Genomic DNA, 21116 nt, shown 5'->3' with positions numbered 1-21116 from the left:
CACAAAGTGTACAGAGGCTGAATTAATGCTTCAGGTTGGCTGCAAAACCAAAACACAACCCCAAATGGGTTTGGTCTTTAAAAACAGAAAAGCTCTGAGCCCTTTGTCAAACACAAACCCAGTCCCTTCTCAAGGGCAGTGAGTAACTCTTGAAGAACCTCTGTAGCCTGACCAACCTGGTGGCCTTCTCTGAACAGGTGACAACATCAATAGCTGAGGGGCAAGCAACTGATGTTGTTTGCCTGGCCCTGAGCAAAGCCTTCCACACTGTCCCACCACATCCTGGGCTCCAGGCTGGTGACACATGGGTTTGATGGGTGACCACTAGATGGATACAGAACTGGCTTGATGGCTGCACCCACAGAGTGGCTGTCCATGGCTCCATGTCCCAGTGGAGGCCAGGGACAAGCAGAGTTCCTCAGGAATCAGTCCTGGGACCAGGCTTGTTCAACATCTTTGTGGGTGCCAGGGACAGTGGCACTGAGTGCACCCTCAGCAGGTTTGCTGATGGCACCAAGCTGTGTGGTGCAGCAGACAGCTGGAGGGAAGGGATCCATCCAGAGGGACCTGGACAGGCTGCAGAGGTGGGCACAAGCCAACCTCAGGAGGTTCAACAAGACCAAGGGCAGGGTCCTGCAGCTGGGTGGAGGCAATCCCAGGCACAAATGCAGGCTGGGCAGGGACTGGCTGGAAAGCAGCCCTGAGGAGAGAGCCTTGGGGGTGCTGGGGGAGGAGAAGCTCACCAGGAGCTCTCAGTGTGCACTTGCAGCCCGGAAAGCCAAGCAGAGCCTGGGCTGCAGCAAGAGAAGTGTGGCCAGCAGGGCAAGGGAGGGGATTCTCCCCCTCTGCTCAGCTCTGCTGAGACCCCACCTGCAGTACTGCCTCCAGTTCTGGAGCCCCTATTCCAAGAGGGATCTGGAGGTGCTGGAAGGTGTCCAGAGAAGGGCCAGGAGGCTGAGCAGAGGGCTGGAGCACCTCTCCTGTGAGGACAGACTGAAGGAGTTGGGGCTGCTCAGTCTGGAGAAGAGAAGGCTCCCAGGTGACCTCATTGTGGCCTTCCAGTATCTGAAGGGGGCTCCAAGAAGGCTGGGGAAGGACTGCTCAGGATCTCAGGGAGTGATAGGACTAGGGGGAATGGAATGAAGCTGGAGGTGGGGAGATTCAGGCTGGAGGTGAGGAGGAAGTTCTTCCCCATGAGAGTGGTGAAGCCCTGGAATGGGTTGTCCAGGGAGGTGGTTGGGGCCCTGTCCCTGGAGGTGTTTAAGCCCAGGCTGGACGAGGCTCTGGCCAGCCTGATCTAGTGTGGGGTGTCCCTGCCCATGGCAGGGGGGTTGGAACTAGATGATCCTTGTGGTCTCTTCTAAACCTGACTGATACTATGATACACTGTGTACAAACTTGACCATTGTAGTTGCCAGACAGTTTCCCTACCAGGTAGGCTTTGGGCTTTCAGTATTTGGCACAAGCTTTGTTTTTCTGCTGTTAAATGTGTCAGGGTTAGCAGCTCCCAGCCACCTGGACAGATGCCCTGTCTCAGATGAGCCTTCAGAACAACTGTTGGTGTCAGTGGGATGTCTCCTACCCAAGAAGAAATCAGCATTCCAGCAGTTTCAAAAAGGACTTCAGCTTGAGAAGGTAGATTGAGTTTTGCTGTGGGGAAAAAAAACCTCAAACAACCCTGATTTGTGTGTCTTTCTGCACAGCTAACATGCACTGGGCTTCATCTGTTTGGGAGAATGGGCAATGGGAAACAAAAGCAGGGACCTGCTAGAACAGGTCCAGAGCAGGCCACAAAGATGATCTGAGGGCTGCAGAACCTCTGCTATGAGGACAGGCTGAGAGGGCTGGGGCTGTTCAGCCTGGAGAAGAGAAGGCTGCAGGGAGACCTTAGAGCAGCTTTCCAGTACCCGAAGGCTACAGGAGAGTTAGGGAGGCACTTTTGGGGTTGTAGTGATAGGATGAGGGGCAATACATTGAAGCTGGAAGAAGGGAGATTGAGGAAGAAATTCTTTGGAGTGAGGGCGGGGAGATGCTGGCACAGGCTGCCCAGGGAACTTGTGACTGCCCCCTCCCTGGAGGTGTTCAAGGCCAGGCTGGGTGAGGCCTGGAGCTGGGCCCATGGCAGGGGGCTTGGAACTAGAGCATTTGTAAGGTCCCTTCCAACCTAAACTACTCCATGGATCTCTGACTTAGTGGTACCCACTTGATGCCTCAGAAAGCCAAAGAAGTTTCCTCCCCCAGCTCTTTCCAAGAGCACTGCTGTGGTTACCCTGCCAGAAGGGCAGGCAAGCCCCCAGGCTGCACTCACCGTTTGCAAAGCGCTCCCCGATGAAGTACTGCAGCTCTGTAATGCTGCTTTTGTTCTCTCTGGAAACTGGATCATAATAAGGGATGGTGCTGGTGACATTCAAGAAGTCAGACTGGTTGGGACTGCAGGTCAGCTCACAGAAGAGGTTGACCAAGTTGTAAAAGCAGGATGGGCACCTGGGTAGGAAGGGCCATGAAGAGCAATCAGGTTGAGGCAAAGGCGTGAGGCACATTAATCACAGCAAGTGGGGAACGCTCTGCTCACAGCAAGAGAATAGAATAAACCAGGTTGGAAGAGACCTTCAAGATCATCATGTCCAACCTATCATCCAACACCACCTAATCAATTAAACCATGCAACCAAGCATCCTGTCAAGCCTCGCCCTGAGCACCCCCAGCAACGACGACCCCACCACCTCCTCGGGCAGCCCATTCCAGTGGGCAATCACTCCCTCTCTGTGTAAAACTTCCTCCTAACCTCCAGCCTAAACCTCCCCTGGTGCAGCCTGAGACTGTGTCCTCTTGTTCTGGTACTGGTTGCCTGGGAGAAGAGACCAACCTCTGCCTGACTACAACCTCCCTTCAGGGAGTTGGAGAGAGCAAGAAGGTCTCCCCTGAGCCTCCTCCTCTCCAGGCTAAGCAACCCCAGCTCCCTCAGTCTCTCCTCACAGGGCTGTGCTCCAAGCCCCTCACCAACGTTATTGCCCTTCTCTGGACATGTTCCAGCAAGTCAACCTCCTTCCTAAACTGAGGGGCCCAGAACTGGACACAGGACTCAAGGTGCGGCCTAACCAGTGCAGTGTACAGGGGCAGAATGACCTCCCTGCTCCTGCTGGCCACACTGTTCCTGATGCAGGCCAGGATGCCATTGGCCTTCCTGGCTGCCTGGGCACACTGCAGGCTCATGTTCAGCCTACCATCAACCAGCACCCCCAGGTCCCTCTCCACCTGACTGCTCTCCAGCCACTCTGACCCCAGCCTGTAGCTCTGCATGGGGTTGTTGTGGCCAATGTGCAGAACCCGGCACTTGGATGTATTGGAGTACTTCACATCTCCCTCTTCTGTAGGCTTCACTACAAACACAGCAGGCTTAAGACCAGCTATGCTAATATTTATTCTAACTCAGTCCAGACTGCAAGTAGTTGTTTCATGAAGTGAAAACCTCCTGACATGGCCAAGGAAACCTGTCCAAGAGCCTGCTCCAATAAGCCTTGAAGTGAAGTTACCACCTCTTCTACAGCCTGCTTCAAGTCAAGTCTCACTGGGCTGTTTCAATAGGTAACAAGGCTCTGGTGGCTTTGCCACTCATCAGCATACCTGGAGAGAAACTGCAGAGGCAGCTGCAAGTTGTTCTTCAGAGTCTGAAGCTGATGAACATCACAGCAAGTGCTAACGTTGCCAAAGAACAAACCTGGGCAGAGTTCCTTGAAGAAAAAACATCAGCAGTGAGAGGAGGGAGGGCAGGAAGGAAAAGCTTGCTCAAGAACTCTCTGTAGGCAAGGATTCTGCTGCAGCATGTTTCAGGGGACAGTAGCTGTTGCTGTGGGAGATGCACAGGAAAACACCCAGTGAGACTCTTTAGAGACAGGGAGAAGAATTACTTCTTCTATTCAAGGCATCACTTCCTTCTCAAAAGCTCCTTCAGATGATCTTTAGTCACCAGGGTCTATATATAGCCCGAGCACGGTACTAGAGAGGCCAACACACTCATCCAAGGTGAAAGCATTCCTCTGGGATGCCTTCTGGACAGCAACTCTGAAGGCTCAGAAGGCAAGGGACTGACCACAAAAAACCACTGGTGGGCTGGCAGAGCCATTTCACTCTCAGCTCATAGGGGAGAGAAATGCATTTGATGCAGCTGAGAGCAGCACAGCAAAGTGGACATTGAGGCTTGGACAAGGTACAAAGCAGTAGCTGCTGACCTACATGTTGGAGTCATCCCTGCCACCAGCCAAGCCACTGGTGAACTCCACAGCTATTCCACACTTGGGAGCTTTCAGCTCTCACCTGCTGGAGGGCACATCTGGCAGCAGCAGCCTGTAGCAGATGCACATTGTTCTGACTGTAGTTTTGTTCACTGACACCCAAGCCCAGACGAGGAAATATGGCCTCACACTGGGCATGGTCAGAGACTGACCTCTGTCCAAGTTTGCTCCACTCAAATGTGTCAATTCCTGCCCTCCTATTTAAGGAAGGGATCAGGAATGATCATCTGATGGGAAACATACCTTAGTCTTATCCTTTAGAGATCAGAAAGGCACAAGCAGCAGCCTTCCAGTACAGGAGAGCTGCAGAGGGACTTTTGACAAAGGCATGCAGTGACAGGACAAGGGGGGATGGCTTCAGACTGGAAAAAGCTGGATTTAGATTGGCCACCAGGAAGCAATTCTTCCCCATGAGGGTGGTGAGGCACTGCAACAGGTTGCCCAGAGCAGCTGTGGAGGCTCCAAGCCTGGAACTATTCAAAGCCAGGCCGGATGAGGCTTTGGGCAATCTGATCTAGTAGATGCCCTTGCCCATGGCAGGGAGTTTGGACCTAGATGCTGCTCAAGGTCCCTTCCAGCCTAAACTATTCTAGGATAATATAGAATGCTGTGCAGTTTGGAAAGCTCCTAGAAAAAAATCTGACTAAAGACAGGTCAGACCAGTGAGGAAAACAAATCAATTCCATGTTGTTTGTCAGAGCTTGTGATCATTTCAGACTTCTTCTGAGCAAAGCCTGAGGTGTATTACCACAGCTGGGGCCATACCTGAGAAATGAGAGGCAATCTGTTCTCATCAAGGTAGGATGAGAAAGCTAAAGGTCACAGTGCAGGTCCAACAGAACTCCACAGGGCAGGGACATGATTCCTTAGCAGCAGACCTCCAAAAGCAGCTCACCTGTATTAAGTCATAGCCATCCTCTGGCAGTGCCACTGGGGGTCCATCATAAGCACAGTTGTATCTCTTGTCTCCAGAAGCAACTCCACATTCCCCATACCAAACACACGTCTGTGAAAGCACCTAATCAAGAGGAGACAACCAATTAACTGCAAGGACTAATTGGCAAAGCCCTCAGCTGCTCTGGAATGTGTGTGCCATCATTCCAGAAGGGATTTACAACCCAGAATGGGTAGCTTCCTGCCGCTTTGAACACCACCGTGTACTCCACCAAGCACCTGCTAACAGCAACATATTGGTTTGAGCCTGCATGTCAGCGCTGGCCTCTAGCTCAGCTCACCCTCCATGCCCAGCTTAAGAGGAGGAAGTGCACTGCCTGTACTTAACACAGACTATTACCTAAGAAAAACCCTAAATCAGTACTTGAAAAGCATCTCCAAATGTAAGGTGATGTAGAACAGGTGATCATGCAAGACAATGCACACAGGAGTGGCTGGAGAGCAGCAGGCCTTGGGGGTGTCAGTTGGTGACAAACTCCCCAGGAGCCAGCACTGGTCCCTGGCAGCCCAGAGCCAGCTGAGTGCTGAGCTGCAGCCAGAGCAGGGAGAGCAGCAGCACAGGGAGGGGATTCTGCCCCTCTGCTCTGCTCAGAGCCCACCTGCAGCACTGCCTCCAGCTCTGGGGCCCCCAGCACAAGAAGGACCTGGAGCTGCTGGAGAGGCTCCAGAGGAGGCCACCAAGATGATCACAGGACTGGAGAACCTCTGCTGTGGGGACAGGCTGAGAGAGTTGGGGCTGTTCAGCCTGGAGAAGAGAAGGCTGCAGGGAGACCTCAGAGAAGCCTTCCAGTAGCTGAAGAGATCCAGGAGAGCTGGGGAGGGACTTTGGACAAGGGCTGGGAGTGACAGGATGAGGGACAATGGATTGAAGCTGGAAGAAGAAGCTTTAGACTGGAGATGAGGAAGAAAGTCTTTGCAGTGAGGGTGGTGAGACTCTGGCACAGGTTGCCCAGGGAGGCTGTGGCTGCCTCCTCCCTGGAGATGTTCCAGGACAGGCTGGATGAGACCTTGAGCAAGCTGGGCTGGTGGGAGGTGTCCCTGCCCATGGCAGGGGGTTGGAACTGGATGAGCTTTGAGATTCCCTTTCCAACCCAACCCATTCAATGATCAGTAGGTTAAACTGTTACCTTACAGCACCCCAGTCCCTCTGCAGGCACAGCAGTGCACTGCTTCCAGGCACTATTTCAGCTCCTCCTGCCACCTTTTAATCCTCCTTACAAACCTAGTGACAGATTGAAAGCAGCAGCAGAAAGGATTCTGAAACAGCTGTGCTTAGGGTGCTGGGGAAAAAAAGAGAACCACCTTAAAGTCTCATTTTAAAGATATTTTGATTTAAGGCCTAAGGAAAATTCAGAAATCAGTGCTTTATGTACAGAGAGGAACAGAATAGAATTAACCAGGTTGGAAAAGACCTTTGAGATCATCCAGTCCAACCTATCACCCAAAACCACCTGATCAACTAAACCATGGCATCAAGTGCCTCAGCCAGGCTCTTCCTAAACACTTCCAGGGATGGGGACTCCACCACCTCCCTGGGCAGCACATCCCAAGGGCCAATCTCTCTTGCTGGGAAGAACTTTCTCCTCACCTCCAGCCTAAATCTCCCCTGCAGCTTGAGACTGTGTCTTCTTGTTCTGGTGCTGGGTGCCTGGGAGAAGAGACCAACCCCCACCTGGCTACAACTTCCCCTCAGGGAGTTGGAGAGAGCAAGAAGGTCTCCCCTGAGCCTCCTCTTCTGCAGGCTAAGCAACCCCAGCTCCCTCAGCCTCTCCTCACAGGGCTCCCCAGCTTTGCTGCCCTTCATGTCTCTCAATGTCTTTCTTAAACTGAGGAGCCCAGAACTGGATACAGAGCTCAAGGTGTGGCCTCAGCAGTGCTGAGCACAGGGCACAATGCCTTCTCCTCTTGGGAGTATGGGGGCTTCATTCTGCTCCCCATCCCTGCTCCTGCTGGCCACACTGTTCCTGATGCAGGCCAGGATGCCCTTGGCCTTCTTGGCCCCCTGGGCACACTGCTGGCTCCTGTTCAGCCTCCTATCAACCAGTAAAAGGCAGGCAAGTGCAAAAGGCCAGTGGCACCTTGCGAGCCTGGTGGTTTTGTTCAGTGGCAGCGACACTGAGCCATCTGAACTGCTAAACCAACACATTTGTCCTGCAAGATTCAAACCTTCCATGCAGAAAGTTACTCAGAGCAAAAGCTTTGAGACAGCTCCAAGGTATTCCTCTGCAGCTGGCGTGCCAGCAGAGAGCAGACTGCACAAACACTGCCTCCCCCCCTGCCAGCTCTGACCAGGGCTTTGCATGGTACAGCTGGGGAGATAACTGAGCCACGTTTATCTCCTCAACAACCTTGACCCAGCCTTGGTAGGAACACCATATGCTTACCCTGCACAGACAAACTGCTGTGCTTTGTGCTTGGCCATGAATGATGTTGTTTACAGACCAGAGGGGCCCCTGAAAGGCTGCATTCAGAGTGCCCAAGAGCTGCCCAGAATTAGAATGCCTCCACAAGATCCATTCCTGTGCTGAACACCACTGAGAGGGCTTCAAAGGAGTGTCAGCAGTTGTTGTTTGGTTTTTAAACCAGGGGCAATAACCATTTTCCCCTCTTCCCTTCTACTCAACCCAGGGGACACGGCCCAGGGCACTTCTGACAAGGGCTTGGAGTGATAGGATGAAGGGCAATGGCTTTGAGCTGGCAGAAGGGAAATGGAGACTGGAGAGTAGGAAGAAATTGTTGACAGTGGGGGTGGTGAGGGCTGGAGAACAGCATTTGGGGTGGCAGTACTTTGTCACAGCTACCTTCCTCTGAGCAGGCCACCTGAATCTGCACACTAGGACCTACTTTACTGCTTGAGAGGGAACAGTGCTTAGCATAAAGTTTCTTTCAGGGAGGGTTATGACAACGGTCCCTGGCAGCCCAGAGCCAGCTGAGTGCTGAGCTGCAGCCAGAGCAGGGAGAGCAGCAGCACAGGGAGGGGATTCTGCCCCTCTGCTCTGCTCTGCTCAGAGCCCACCTGCAGCACTGCCTCCAGCTCTGGGGCCCCCAGCACAAGAAGGACCTGGAGCTGCTGGAGAGGCTCCAGAGGAGGCCACCAAGATGATCAGAGACTGCAGAACCTCCCCTGTGGGGACAGGCTGAGAGAGTTGGGGCTGTTCAGCCTGCAGAAGAGAAGGCTTCAGGGGGACCTCAGAGCAGCCTTCTAGTACCTGAAGGCTACAGGAGAGTTAGGGAGGCACTTTTGGGCTTGCAGCGATAGGATGAGGGGCAATACATTGAAGCTGGAAGAGGGGAGGTTGAGACTGGAGATCAGGAAGAAATTCTTTGCAGTGAGGGTGGTGAGACTCTGGCAAAGGTTGCCCAGGGAGGCTGTGGCTGCCTCCTCCCTGGAGGTGTTCCAGGCCAGGCTGGATGAGGCCTTGAGCAAGCTGGGCTGGTGGAGGTGTCCCTGCCCATGGCAGCGGGTTGGGATGATCCTTGAGGTCCCTTCCAACCCAATCCAGGCTCTATGAAAGTCACTCAGCAGGTCCTAAAGCCAGTTGAAGCATCACTCACCCACCCAGCTCACTCTTTCCTTTCTCTGCTCCAGCATTTCTTGCAGCCAAACCTACAGCCAGCTGCTAAGCACCAGCAGATTCTCACAGCCAAGCTGGAAAGCATCCTTTGAGACTGCACTGAGTGTCTGACACCAGCACAAAGCTATTTCCCACAGCTTGGGGACTAGTGACACAAACTGCACTGCAAGTTGGTTCAGGCATCAAATGGAGTCTGTGCAGCCCCCAGTTCTAAGAGCCAACACCCTGCAAGTGGGGAAAGAAGACAGCTCCATGTCTGGATGTGGCAGTGTCAGAGGTGACTTCAGCATCTCTTGAAGCAGCAGCACAGACTCACTGCCATCCTGCCAAAGGGCTAAGAGCTGCTCATGCTGCCTGTGAGAACAGGATTCAGGGGCTTTCACTTCCAGGCTGCTTCCATAGTCTAGAAGAGACTTCAGGGGACTTCCACTTCCAGGCTGGCTTCCAAGCTTAGTCTAGGCTAGACTTCAGGAGGTTCTCTTCCAGGCTGGCTTCCAAGCTTAGTCTAGGCTAGACTTCAGGAGGTTCTCTCTTCCAGGCTGCCTTCCAAGCTTAGCCTAGGCTGGTTTGCAATCACACTTTCTATAAACACCTTCTATAAAGCACTTTTTAATGCCTCATTAAGTCTTAATTTTTAAGCCCCACAAAATTATCAGCCTAACTCTTTCCAGAGAAGCTTATGCTCCTTCCAGACTGGAAAATGTGGTCACAAAACACTTGAAGACACTTCTTACATAGAACCCCCCAAGCTCACTCAGTTGCCACACCAGGCTGACTGATAGTGCTCTTGTTTTAAGAGTGTTGTCTGTGTCTCAAGGCAACACATCCCTGCTTATGCCCACAGACACAAAACACAAGCTGTATTATGTCTGTGAATTTACCTGCAAGGCCTTTTGCCTGGTCATGCATCAAAACCCCCCCCGACCACACAAGAACAGGCAAGGTGAGGAGCTAGCTTACACTTCTCATCTAGATAAAGAAGTCAGGACCATAATACTGAAGTTCCACCCAGCAAAACCCCCAGTGGAAAAAGCAACATAGCATCACAGAATCATTGAGGGTGCAAAAGACCTCCAAGATCATCAAGTCCAACCTTCTGCCAAACATGATGATCCAAAGTGCCACAGTTACTCAATTTTTGAATGCCTCCAGGGATGGGGACTCCACCACCTCCCTGGGCAGCCTCCTCCAATCCCTGACCACTCTTGCAGCAAAGATCTTTTCCCTTATCTCCAACCTAAACCTCCCTTGTGAAACTTGAGGCTATTTCCTCTTGTCTTGTCATTACTTGAGTGAAGAGGCCAACAACAGCCTCACTGCAACCTCCCCTCAGGTAGCTGTAGAAAGCAATGGAGGCCTCCCCTCAGCCTCCTCTTCAGGCTAAACAATCCCAGCTCACTCAGGCTCTCCTCACCAGCCCTGTTCTCCAAACCCCTCACCAACTTCACTGCCCCTGTTTACCACACACTATTACCCTGTTTAGAACAGCTGGACACAGCAGCAGCCCTCAGCTCCCTCCCAGGAGTGCCCCTGGAGCTAGAACTTCAGGTCTGAGTACCGCTTCAGTAGTACCACTGCACCTTCAGAGACAAGGATGAGCAGAGGGCTGGAGCACCTCTCCTATGAGGACAGACTGAAGGAGTTGGGGCTGTTCAGTCTGGAGAACAGAAGGCTCCCAGGTGACCTCATTGTGGCCTTCCAGTATCTGAAGGGGGCTGGGGAGGGACTGCTCAGGATCTCAGGGAGTGATAGGACTAGGGGGAATGGAATGAAGCTGGAGGTGGGGAGATTCAGGCTGGAGGTGAGGAGGAAGTTCTTCCCCATGAGAGTGGTGAAGCCCTGGAATGGGTTGTCCAGGGAGGTGGTTGGGGCCCCAACCCTGGAGGTGTTTAAGCCCAGGCTGGATGAGGCTCTGGTTAGCCTGATCTAGTGTGGGGTGTCCCTGCCCATGGCAGGGGGGTTGGAACTGGCTGATCCTTGTGGTCTCTTCCAACCCTGACTGATACTATATCTAAGATTGGATGTTTATGCCATAGCCTAGCAGGGTCTCAGTAACAGAACCCTGCCTGTGTTCCCTGAACCTGATCCTTGATCCACAGTGGTTGAACCAAATCCACCAAGTTAGTTGAAGTCAGCAGGTTAAAGTCACCAGCACAGCTCTCAGCCATTAACAAGTCTACACCATGCTCATCACTGAGTCAGCCACAAGCCATGGGAGGGGTGCTGGACTCCTCAGGTTCAGGCAGCATCCAGGGATACTACCAGTAACTGAGTAACCTCTCCTTTACCACTGATAAGATCTAGCAGGAGGCTCTTCCCTAAACCTCCCCTCCAGTAAAAGCCAGATTAAGTCAGGGCAAGATGAGTACTTTGCTCCTTCCATTCTTTAAGAGCATTCCTGCCCTGGTAGGAAGAGATAGGGATGAGTAAGTGTGGTTGCAAATAGGTCAGTGAACAAAGCCACTGCTTGCAGAGTCAGACTTTCAAGTCACCTATGATCTGGGTGAGCAATCACCCTTCTCAGATGGGTGAAAGCCCTCCCAGCCCCACCTAGCAGAGAACAGCTGTGCTGAACCCAACCAGGCAATGTGCTCCAGACCTCATGGGGTTGGGCTTTGGCTGGGTTTAAAAACAAAACATGGAGCTCTTAGAAGAGATTTTAAAATGGGACTTTCCTAAAGAACTTCACAAAGCAACTGCAACATCACCTTAGCTTAAGGCTGTTCCCTCCTGCCCCCACCATGGTTTAGAAACCAACTGGAAGTACCTAACAGCAACCTTCAGACCATCCCCAGAGTTTGGACCTGAAGGAGGAATCTCAGCTCAGGAGTCCAGGAGCCCTTAAAGAACCGGAGCAAAGCCTTCCACACCGTCCCACCACATCCTGGTCTCCAGGCTGGTGACACATGGGTTTGATGGGTGACCACTAGATGGATACAGAACTGGCTTGATGGCTGCACCCACAGAGTGGCTGTCAATGGTCCATGGCCCAGTGGAGGCCAGGGAGAAGCAGAGTCCCTCAGGGATCAGTCCTGGGACCAGGCTTGTTCAACATCTTTGTGGGTGCCAGGGTGTGGTGGTTTAGGCTGGGTGCTGGCCCAGATGCCACTGCGCAAGCCACACCTGGGAGGTCCCAAGGGGTGGGCCCAGCCCAGGGGGTGGTCACAGGGAACCAGGTATTCCATTCCCATACTGCCCTGCTCCCCTATGAAATGTCCATGCGGGGTCTTCACTTCCTCTTTGGTCCCCTGCTGCTGCCTAGGTACAATGGCTGAGCTGCCTCCCTTGGGCCTGCCCAGGCCCAAGGCTGGGTTGTGGGGGAGGAAAGAGCCCTGGGGGGGTTTGGGTGTACCCCCAGGTGGGGATGGGATGTTCTTGGGTATGTTCTGGGATCTCTCTCTCTTTATCATGGTGCTTGTGGGTCTCTGCAAAACTTTCATTGTTGTTTATTGTTGTTTTCCTATTTGAACTTTCCATCACTTTTGCAATCCATTTGTCTGAGTCGTTATTTCTGCCTGTGGTGGGGAGGGGATCTGCCCCAACCCATTACACAGGGACAGTGGCATTGAGTGCACCCTCAGCAGGTTTGCTGATGGCACCAAGCTGTGTGGGGCAGCAGACAGCTGGAGGGAAGGGATCCATCCAGAGGGACCTGGACAGGCTGCAGAGGTGGGCACAAGCCAACCTCAGGAGGTTCAACAAGACCAAGGGCAGGGTCCTGCAGCTGGGTGGAGGCAACCCCAGGCACAAATGCAGGCTGGGCAGGGACTGGCTGGAAAGCAGCCCTGAGGAGAGAGCCTTGGGGGTGCTGGGGGAGGAGAAGCTCACCAGGAGCTCTCAGTGTGCACTTGCAGCCCAGAAAGCCAAGCAGAGCCTGGGCTGCAGCAAGAGAAGTGTGGCCAGCAGGGCAAGGGAGGGGATTCTCCCCCTCTGCTCAGCTCTGCTGAGACCCCACCTGCAGTACTGCCTCCAGTTCTGGAGCCCCTATTCCAGGAGGGATCTGGAGGTGCTGGAAGGTGTCCAGAGAAGGGCCAGGAGGCTGAGCAGAGGGCTGCAGCACCTCTCCTATGAGGACAGACTGAAGGAGTTGGGGCTGTTCAGTCTGGAGAAGAGAAGGCTCCCAGGTGACCTCATTGTGGCCTTCCAGTATCTGAAGGGGGCTCCAAGAAGGCTGGGGAGGGACTGCTCAGGCTATCAGGACTGGGGGGATTGGAATGAAGCTGGAGGTGGGGAGATTCAGGCTGGAGGTGAGGAGGAAGTTCTTCCCCATGAGAGTGGTGAAGCCCTGGAATGGGTTGTCCAGGGAGGTGGTTGGGGCCCCGTCCCTGGAGGTGTTTAAGCCCAGGCTGGATGAGGCTCTGGGCAGCCTGATCTAGTGTGGGGTGTCCCTGCCCATGGCAGGGGGGTTGGAACTAGATGATCCTTGTGGTCCCTTCCAACCCTGACTGATGCTATGATATTATGATAACTTGCACATGATCAAGTAGGGACATTTCACTACCATTGACACACTGCAAAGGCTCTCTTACAGCCTTGTGGCTCCCAGGCATCATCACTTGGGATACAACTAATGATCCCGCAAACACCTCTGCTGCAGCCCACGTGTCCCCAACAGCACATGGAAACAGAGCAGCTCTCCTCAGTGCTTCCAGCAACGTCAGCCATCACCAACAATGAGCATGGAGCTGTGAAGCAAACAATGCTGACACTGTGCACACACACAGCAGCTATTTGTAGCCTTGCAAATACCAGATGACAAGTGGGCATTGTTTGGCTCTCCAAATTAAGATTACCGATGCATGGAAAAGGCATCAGACACAGCCACTTCCCCTTCCTCCATCGAGGATGGGACATGTGGGATCTGGCAGGGCAAGCAAGCAGTATCACAATATCACAGTAACTAAGGTTGGAAGAGACCCCAAGGATCATCAAGTCCAACCTGTTCCAACAGACCTCACAACTAGATCATAGCACCAAGCGCCACATCCAATCTCCCCTTGAACACCTCCAGGGACGGCGACTCCACCACCTCCCTGGGCAGCCCATTCCAATGACGAATGACTCGCTCAGTGAAGAACTTTTTCCTCACCTCGAGTCTAAACCTCCCCTGACACAACTTGAGCAGCACACACTTTGCCTCCCCTGCCTTCACGTGCAGTCCACCTGGCACTTCAGAGCTGATGCTGCCCAGAAGGCTGAGAAATGGAGTTCCAGGGAAACCCATTTCCACCTTGCCCTCAGCAAATGGCAGGACTGGTTTGTGGGAACAGCTGAGCAGGCCAAGTGTGCAGAGCTGCACAGAAGTTGCACATCACCCCACAGCCCTCCCAGGGAGGGAGGGAGGTCCATGAACTGAAGGTTTAATTCTTACTTTGCCTCTTCCAGTAACTCCTTTGGAGACAGCCAGTTCACAGACAAGCTGCCAAGCCCCTGTTGCTCATAGGTAAGGGACTGGTCCCTCTCAGGCAGAAAAATCATCAGCTACTCTGGGTGGGGCAAACCCAGCCCCAGTTCTGGAGCGAACCCAGCCCCAGTTCTGGAGTGAACCCGGAAGGCAAGCTCAAGCAGCAAGAGAAAGTTGCCACGATGGTGATGGTTCAGTGTCTGAGGGAGCTAGCTGACAACCAGACACTGCATGCTGTGCCAGGAAGGACAGGGGCCCAGCTGGCAGCTGGCTGCAGCTTAGGCCATCTGCACCCAAAGGCTTCTGATCACCTGCAAAGGGTTGGGAATAACACTGCACAGACTGCTTTGCCTACTGCCTAGTAAAATACTGCTCGGATCCACCAACCCTTCCCTTCAGTCATCTCTCCCGTCCTGACAGGGCTTCCTCCCTTTCCAGCCAGAAAGGCTGTGAACAAGTCACTCCTGATTTTCCAGGAAGCAACTTCAGTGGTTCCTGCCTTGTTCTGAAGCTATGCTGCCATCCTTGCCAAGCCAGCTGCTCCACAGGCATTTCAGAACCTGGTGCTCAAGGTCAGGTAACACCAAGCTGCAGGCAGCCTGGCAGGTCTAAGGCTGAGCAGCTCCTGCCATCAACACCTTCCCACAGGATCTCAGAAACCAAACATCCCACAGCTTGGGATCCCAGCTGCTGATAGGAACCCTCTGTCCAGCCTTGCTTAGCCACCAGTGTGCCCTTAAGCACACAAGATGCCATCCAATAGATTAGGATGTTCATAAGAGAATAAAAAGTTCCAAGACTTCATCTTTCTGTCAGGCCACATCCAGAAATGGGACTAAGCAGCCAGGACTTCCAATGTGGGTCTTGGATGGTATTAAAGGGTAGTTAATTATCATTAGTTAGCTGGCACAAGTCTCATACTATCCACCAGAGAGAAAGATACAACTGCTATGGGCTGAACTCCTCAAGTTTAATGTGCAAGTGTTACATAGTGGAAGGCCTCCCCACTGGAAAGGCACTCCAGCCCACTGGCTTCTTTCCACAGAAGACAGACAAGATACAGCACTTTGGTTTATACACAGCACAGCCAGGAACACATCCCACTGCCAGTGTCCTTGAGGGGAAGAGCTTCTCTTCCACAAACATCCAACACTGCACAGGCTCAGTCTAACTGCAGGACCAGCTCCTCTTTCAAAGCTAGCAGGGCTCACCTGGGGGAGTGTTAGGCTGTGGAGAGGCCTCAATGGCCAAAACAATCACATTTTGCCTGCTTACATTACAGAACTGAAACCTGCAGTTAAAGGCAGTTTTGCCCTGTTGACCATTCGTGGACCACAAAGCCACTAAATCTTAATCCCCTAAATCTTAAGGGAACGGGTTTCAAGCTCCTCTGGCTCAGTATCGTCCTGTCACCTAAAGGACAGCATCCTGCCTTTTCCTTGCCAGTCAAGGACACACCTCCTTGCTACAAGAGAGCGTGTCCCTCCACAAGCATCACATAAAGGAGTGTTGGTAAGGTGTGACATCCACTGCCTAGCCACCTGGAGATCATGAGTCACTGCTAAGCCACCAGCTTCCCCAGTGGTAATAGAGGAATAACTTTCTAGTTCTCTTGAAGCTCTTTAAGTGTTGTTTGAAGAGGACAGGAGGAGAACCACAGCACACACATACACATGACAAACTTGAGTTTAAAAAAGGCCAGGCATAAAACTTGACCTACAAAGTATGTTTCCAAGTTGGTTAGAAAGGGAAAGAGCCCCAGCACCAAGGCTTACAAAACACTTCTTGTTTCTCTGGAGGAATGTGGAGTATCTCACTGCTATCGTAAAGGCTGGGAGACTGGGGCTGTTTGGGTCTGGAGAAGAGAAGTCTGAGAGGACATCTGATCAATGTTTATAAATATGTGAAGGGTGGGTGGCAAGAAGGGGCCAGGCTCTTCTCAGCGGTGTCCTGTGGTCAGACACAGGGTAACGGGTACAGACTGGAACTCAGGAAGCTCCACCTCAACACAAGGAGAAGCTTCTCTGGTGTGAGCGTGCTGGAGCCGGCTGCCCACAGAGGTTGGGGAGTCTCCTTCTCTAGAGACTTTCAAGCCCCATCTGGATGTGTTCCTGTGTGACCTGCCCTGGGTGATCTGGCAGGTGGTAGGACTAAACCCTTCAGAGGTCCCTTCTGAGCCCTACCACTCTGTAGCTCTGTGATCAAGGACTACAGCATAAACCAAACAGGACCCTGTGATCATGGACTACAGCATAAACAAAACAGAAGGTTATAGTTCCTCCCGTCCTCACCGAAGTTTCAAACAGTCCAACTCACTGTAGCCTTTAAAAGAAACCTGCACTCTTAACACATCAGTGAGCAGCAGACTTCAGCACGCACACTACCACCTCAGGCAGCTGTCACCCAGCAGCAGAGACACACAAGCCTCTGGCCGAGCATGTGACCGGGGGCCACTCACATGCGAGGGGCATTGCATAACCGGGCACAGCACGGGACCGGGCAGAGGCTGCGGGCAGCTGACCCCAGCACGGCCGCAGGTGCTCGGGGCCGGGCTCGCTGTGTCACAAGGGCTGTGCCGCACACCTGCCTCCCTCCGGCCCCAGCCGTCCCGCCCGGCACCTACTCCAGGGAATGCGGGAACGGTTAGCGAGAGCCCCGCCGGGCACAAGGGGAGGACATCGCGGGGCTCCGCTTGGGCTTCGCGCTGCCCCGAGCTCAGCGGCCTAAGCCGACCCACCCCCGTCCCGCCACCGCCTCCCTCACAGCCAGACCCCGCCGGGACACCACCGGCCCGGGCAGCGCCTCCCCAGGCGCGAGAGCCCTGGGGCAGCACCCGCGGGACCCCCTCCCCACGGCGGCCACCCGCCGCTCCCTCCCGTCCCGACGGCGCCGGGGCTCGGTCTGCCCGGCGCAGGCACAGCCACCGCGCAGCGCTCGCCGAGAGGGACTCACCCGCGCTGGCGACAGAAGCAGCAGGAGGAGGAGAAAGAGCAGGCCGAGGCCGCCCTGCCCGGGTCTGCCTTGCAGGCTCCCCATGGCGGCACGGGCAGGGGCGCGGAGAGCGCTGAGCTCTCGGCCGCAGCACCGAGAGGCGGTGAAAGGACAGCAGCGGCAGGAGCAGAGGAGAGGCGGCCGAGCAGCGGCGGCCGCGCAGGTCCGGAAGAGACGCTCCGCCCAGACACCGCCCGCGGCTCCGCCGCCCGCCCCTTCCAGCAGCGGCGGGTCGGGGGGGGCCGCGCCCGTGCGCCGCCAACCGCCGCCGCCGCCCGCCCCGGGCACCGCCCCCCGCCGCAGCGGGGCGGGGCCGCGCCTCACGCCACGGGCGGGCCGCGGCTCGGGGGCGGCGGCGGGCGGGACGGTGCTGGAGCCAAATTGTGCCCCGAGCGGAGGCGGAGTCCCGGCGGCCGTGTGCGGCCTCGGCAGCGATAAGAGCGCAGTTTATAAGTATCGAAGTCACTGCTCAAATCCCGGCTTTGACCAAAGCGCCTTAGTTTTCCCTTCAAAGCTCCTAACTCGCCGTTCCCCAGCGTGACCGGGGCAATCCCGAGCGGCTGCGAGGACCCGCAGCCTGGGCTGGGCTGCCCGGCAGGAACGGCTCTCCCGGGGTCTCCGAGAAGCAGCCTGAGAGGGGATCTGATCAATGCTCAGCAAGAGGCAAAGGCAGGAATCTGGGGCCAGAGTCTTGCCAGCGGTGCCCGGTGACAGGACAAGAGGCAGCGTGCAGAGACTCGAGCCCAGCTGCCACCTGAACAGGAGGAGAAACTTTGGTGTGAGAGTGCTGGAGCCCTGGAGCAGGCTGCCCAGAGAGGCTGTGGAGTCTCCTTGTCTGGAGAGATTTCAAGCCCACCTGGACTTTGTGATCCTGGGCAAGCTGCTGTGAGTGATCGGCTTTGGCAGGGGGACATCTGGAGGTGTCCCTCTCGCAGCCCCGCCACGCCTAGATCCTGTGTGTGTTGGGGCAGGTGAGCTGTGCCAGCAGAGGTGCTCTTGCCAGGCTGGCACTGGATGGCCTGCCCCACACTGCAGTCGGCACTTTGGGAAGTGCTGGTTGCACTCCGCTGCTCCAGCTGGGATCTGTCTGTTTGGGATCAGTTCGTGTGGGAGGTGGCTGGCAGGAGGCACTCCAAGAGCAGGCTGCGACTGGCTCCCATGCAGCCTCTCTGTGTTTCCCCACAGCTGCGTTGCCTCGGCGGGAGAGCAGCTCCGATTGGGCACCAGGATGAAGCGTGCTGTTCAGCTGGCATTGCCATCTGCTGACAAACACGGGGCCTGGTCTTGCTGCCACCGCTCGGCCAGGCACCTCCAGAGGGGCACATCAGATGTTCTCCTGAAAGCAGAATCCAGATGGATCAGGTGGGCTCGGAGAGCTCTCTGGTCGTGTTTAGAACAGCTTCAGAGATGGAGATGTCACAGCCTGTTTGGGCAAACTGTTCCACTCTGTCCACTTACAGGAAAATGCTGTTTTCCTCTGTCTAGGGAGATTTCCCCATGCCCCAGCTTGAATCTGTTGCCTTTTGTGCTGTCGTTGTATCTGACTGAGAAGAGTGTGACTCTCCCTTCTCCAAACCCCCTGCACTCATTTGGTAGCTGTGGAGAAGGTATGCCCAGGACCAGCTTTCCGCTTCAGGCCCAATAGTCTTTAATATCTTTACCAATGATCTGGATGAAGGGATCAATGCACCCTCAGTGAGTCTGCAGCTGACACAAAGTTGGGTGGGAGTGTTGATCTGCTTGAAGGTAGGAGCACTACACAGGGACCTGCACAGCCTGGATTGGAGGCCTGGGGTCAGTGGTATGAGGCCAAGTGTTAAGTCCTGCACTTGGGCCACTAGAATAGAATAGAATAGAATAGAATAGATTAGATCAGTCTGGAAGAGAACTTAAAGATCATCAATTCCAACCTATCACCCAGTACCATCTAATCAACTAAACCATGGCACCAAGTGCTTCAGCCAGGCTCTTCCTAAACACCTCCAGGGATGGGGACTCCACCACCTCCCTGGGCAGCACATCCCAATGGCCAATCTCTCTTGCTGAGAAGAATTTCTTCCTAACATCCAGCCTGAACCTCCCCTGGCACAGCTTGAGACTGTGTCCTCTTGTTCTGGTGCTGCTTGCCTGGGACAAGAGACCAACCCCCACCTGGCTACAGCCTCCCTTCAGGGAGTTGGAGAGAGCAAGAAGGTCTCCCCTGAGCCTCCTCTTCTCCAGGCTAAGCAACCCCAAGCTCCCTCAGCCTCTCCTCACAGGGCTGTGCTCCAGACCCCTCCCCAGCTTTCTTGCCCTTCTCTGGACACCTTCCAGCAATTCAACACCTTTGCTAAACTGAATACTCCAGGCTTGGGGCAGAGTGGCTGGAAACTGCCCAGCAGAAAAGGATCTGGGGGTCCTGGCTGACAGCAGTGCCCAGGTGGGCAAGAAGGCCACCAGCAGCCTGGCCTGGAGCAGCAATGGTGTGGGCAGCAGGAGCAGGGCAGGGATTGTCCTCCTGTGCTGGGCACTGGGGAGGCCACAGCTTGAGTGCTGGGTTCAGTTTTGGGTCCCTCACTCCCAGAAGGACATTGAGAGGCTGGAGCAGGGCCAGAGAAGGGCAACCAAGCTGGGGAAGGGTCTGGAGAAGAGGGCTGGGGAGGAGCAGCTGAGGGAGCTGGGGGTGTTGAGTGTGGAGAAGAGGAGGCTGAGGGAGACCTCCTTGCTCTCTGCAGCTCCCTGAGAGGAGGCTGCAGTGAGGTGGGGGTTGGGCTCTTTCCCCAAGTGCTAGGACAAGAGGAAATGGCCTCAAGTTGCAGCAGGGAAGGTTTAGGTTGGATATCAGAAGAAACTTCTTCCCTGAAAGGGTTCTCTCACACAGGGATAGGCTCCCCATCCCTGGGGGTGTCTAAAGATGAATAGATGTGGTGCTGAGTGGTATGGTTTAGCACCAGACTTGGTGGAGACCTGCTTTAGAATCCATGCTTCTAAGCACAGCTCATGTGCTCCAGCAGCCCCGGGCACCGTGGTGGCAGCAAATTGTACTTGCACTGTGTGCCAGAGTCTGGCTTTTTGTTCGGGACACAGTACTCCAGATGCGGTCTTGCAAGTCCCAAAGAGGGTGGAGCAACACCAACCCTTGACCTATTGGCTGCTGCCTTGCTGGTCCAGCCTGCTGACTCCAGGTTCAGGACCTCGCTCAGCCCAGCCACTCTCTCCTTTCCTGCCAAACTGCTTTCTATCTACTTGCTGCCCAGCTGCTACTTTCCCATGGGATTGTTCCACCCCAGCTGCAGAACTTGGCATCTGGCAAGTGCTAGACAAAGCCAGAGTAGTTAACTTCACCCTGTGTTTTAATTGTCATGTCATAAGTAAACCTGTTCAGCACTAAGCAGTCATTTGGAAGCAGGGGACTGAGTTGCCACATTTCCCAGGCACTCCACGTGAGCACAGGGTGCTGTGGGCATTGCTTGCACAGCTACAGGCTAAAGAGATGCAAGGACCCTGTGCCTGTGTGTTCTGGCTGGACCAGAGCTGCTTCTGCTCACTGCTGGCCCTTCCCAGCTCAGCCTCTGCTCAGGGCCAGCACTTTCTGCAGCTCAGGGCAGGTCTGCACAGCCAGGGGCTGCTGCCAGCAGGGAGAACATGATGGGGAGAGTGAGCACCAAGGGCTGGGCTGCAGACCAAGGGCACTGCCGCATCTCATGTGCCACCTTGGGCTGCAGGGAGTCAGAGGTGGCAGCTGTGGGGAGGAGCAGACAGGGCAGGTGACCCTAAACTGACCACCAAGGGATTGCAGCCCACGGATGTCTTGTTCCTTCTAAAGCTGAGGGATCCCCAGGGCCAGGCCTCTTCTTCAGTGGCTGCTGCCTGAGCAGGACTGTGTCCATGTTGCCTTTGTCCCCAGCCTGTGTGATGCTG

At 54.6% G+C, this 21116-nt stretch overlaps 1 protein-coding gene across 1 annotated transcript in view; it reads right to left on the bottom strand.

Moving 5' to 3' along the window:
- The window catches only part of NPC1 (NPC intracellular cholesterol transporter 1), a 46891-nt gene extending 29505 nt beyond the window's left edge, over nt 1–17386 (bottom strand). Inside the window, exons 1-4 of the mRNA XM_054179674.1 lie at nt 17178–17386; nt 5188–5310; nt 3625–3731; nt 2309–2484 (exon numbers count right to left, since the gene is read on the bottom strand). Coding sequence (XP_054035649.1) covers nt 2309–2484; nt 3625–3731; nt 5188–5310; nt 17178–17261 — 490 coding nt within the window. The 5' untranslated portion in view covers nt 17262–17386. The remainder of the gene's footprint in view (nt 1–2308; nt 2485–3624; nt 3732–5187; nt 5311–17177) is intronic.
- Nucleotides 17387–21116: the final 3730 nt, after the last annotated feature.

Source organism: Dryobates pubescens, chromosome 3 (genome assembly GCF_014839835.1).
Source record: "Dryobates pubescens isolate bDryPub1 chromosome 3, bDryPub1.pri, whole genome shotgun sequence".
In the NCBI taxonomy this organism is placed as follows: Eukaryota; Metazoa; Chordata; class Aves; order Piciformes; family Picidae; genus Dryobates; species Dryobates pubescens.
Note: the sequence above shows the minus strand (reverse complement) of the source record. Positions and strands in the feature narration are given on the sequence as shown.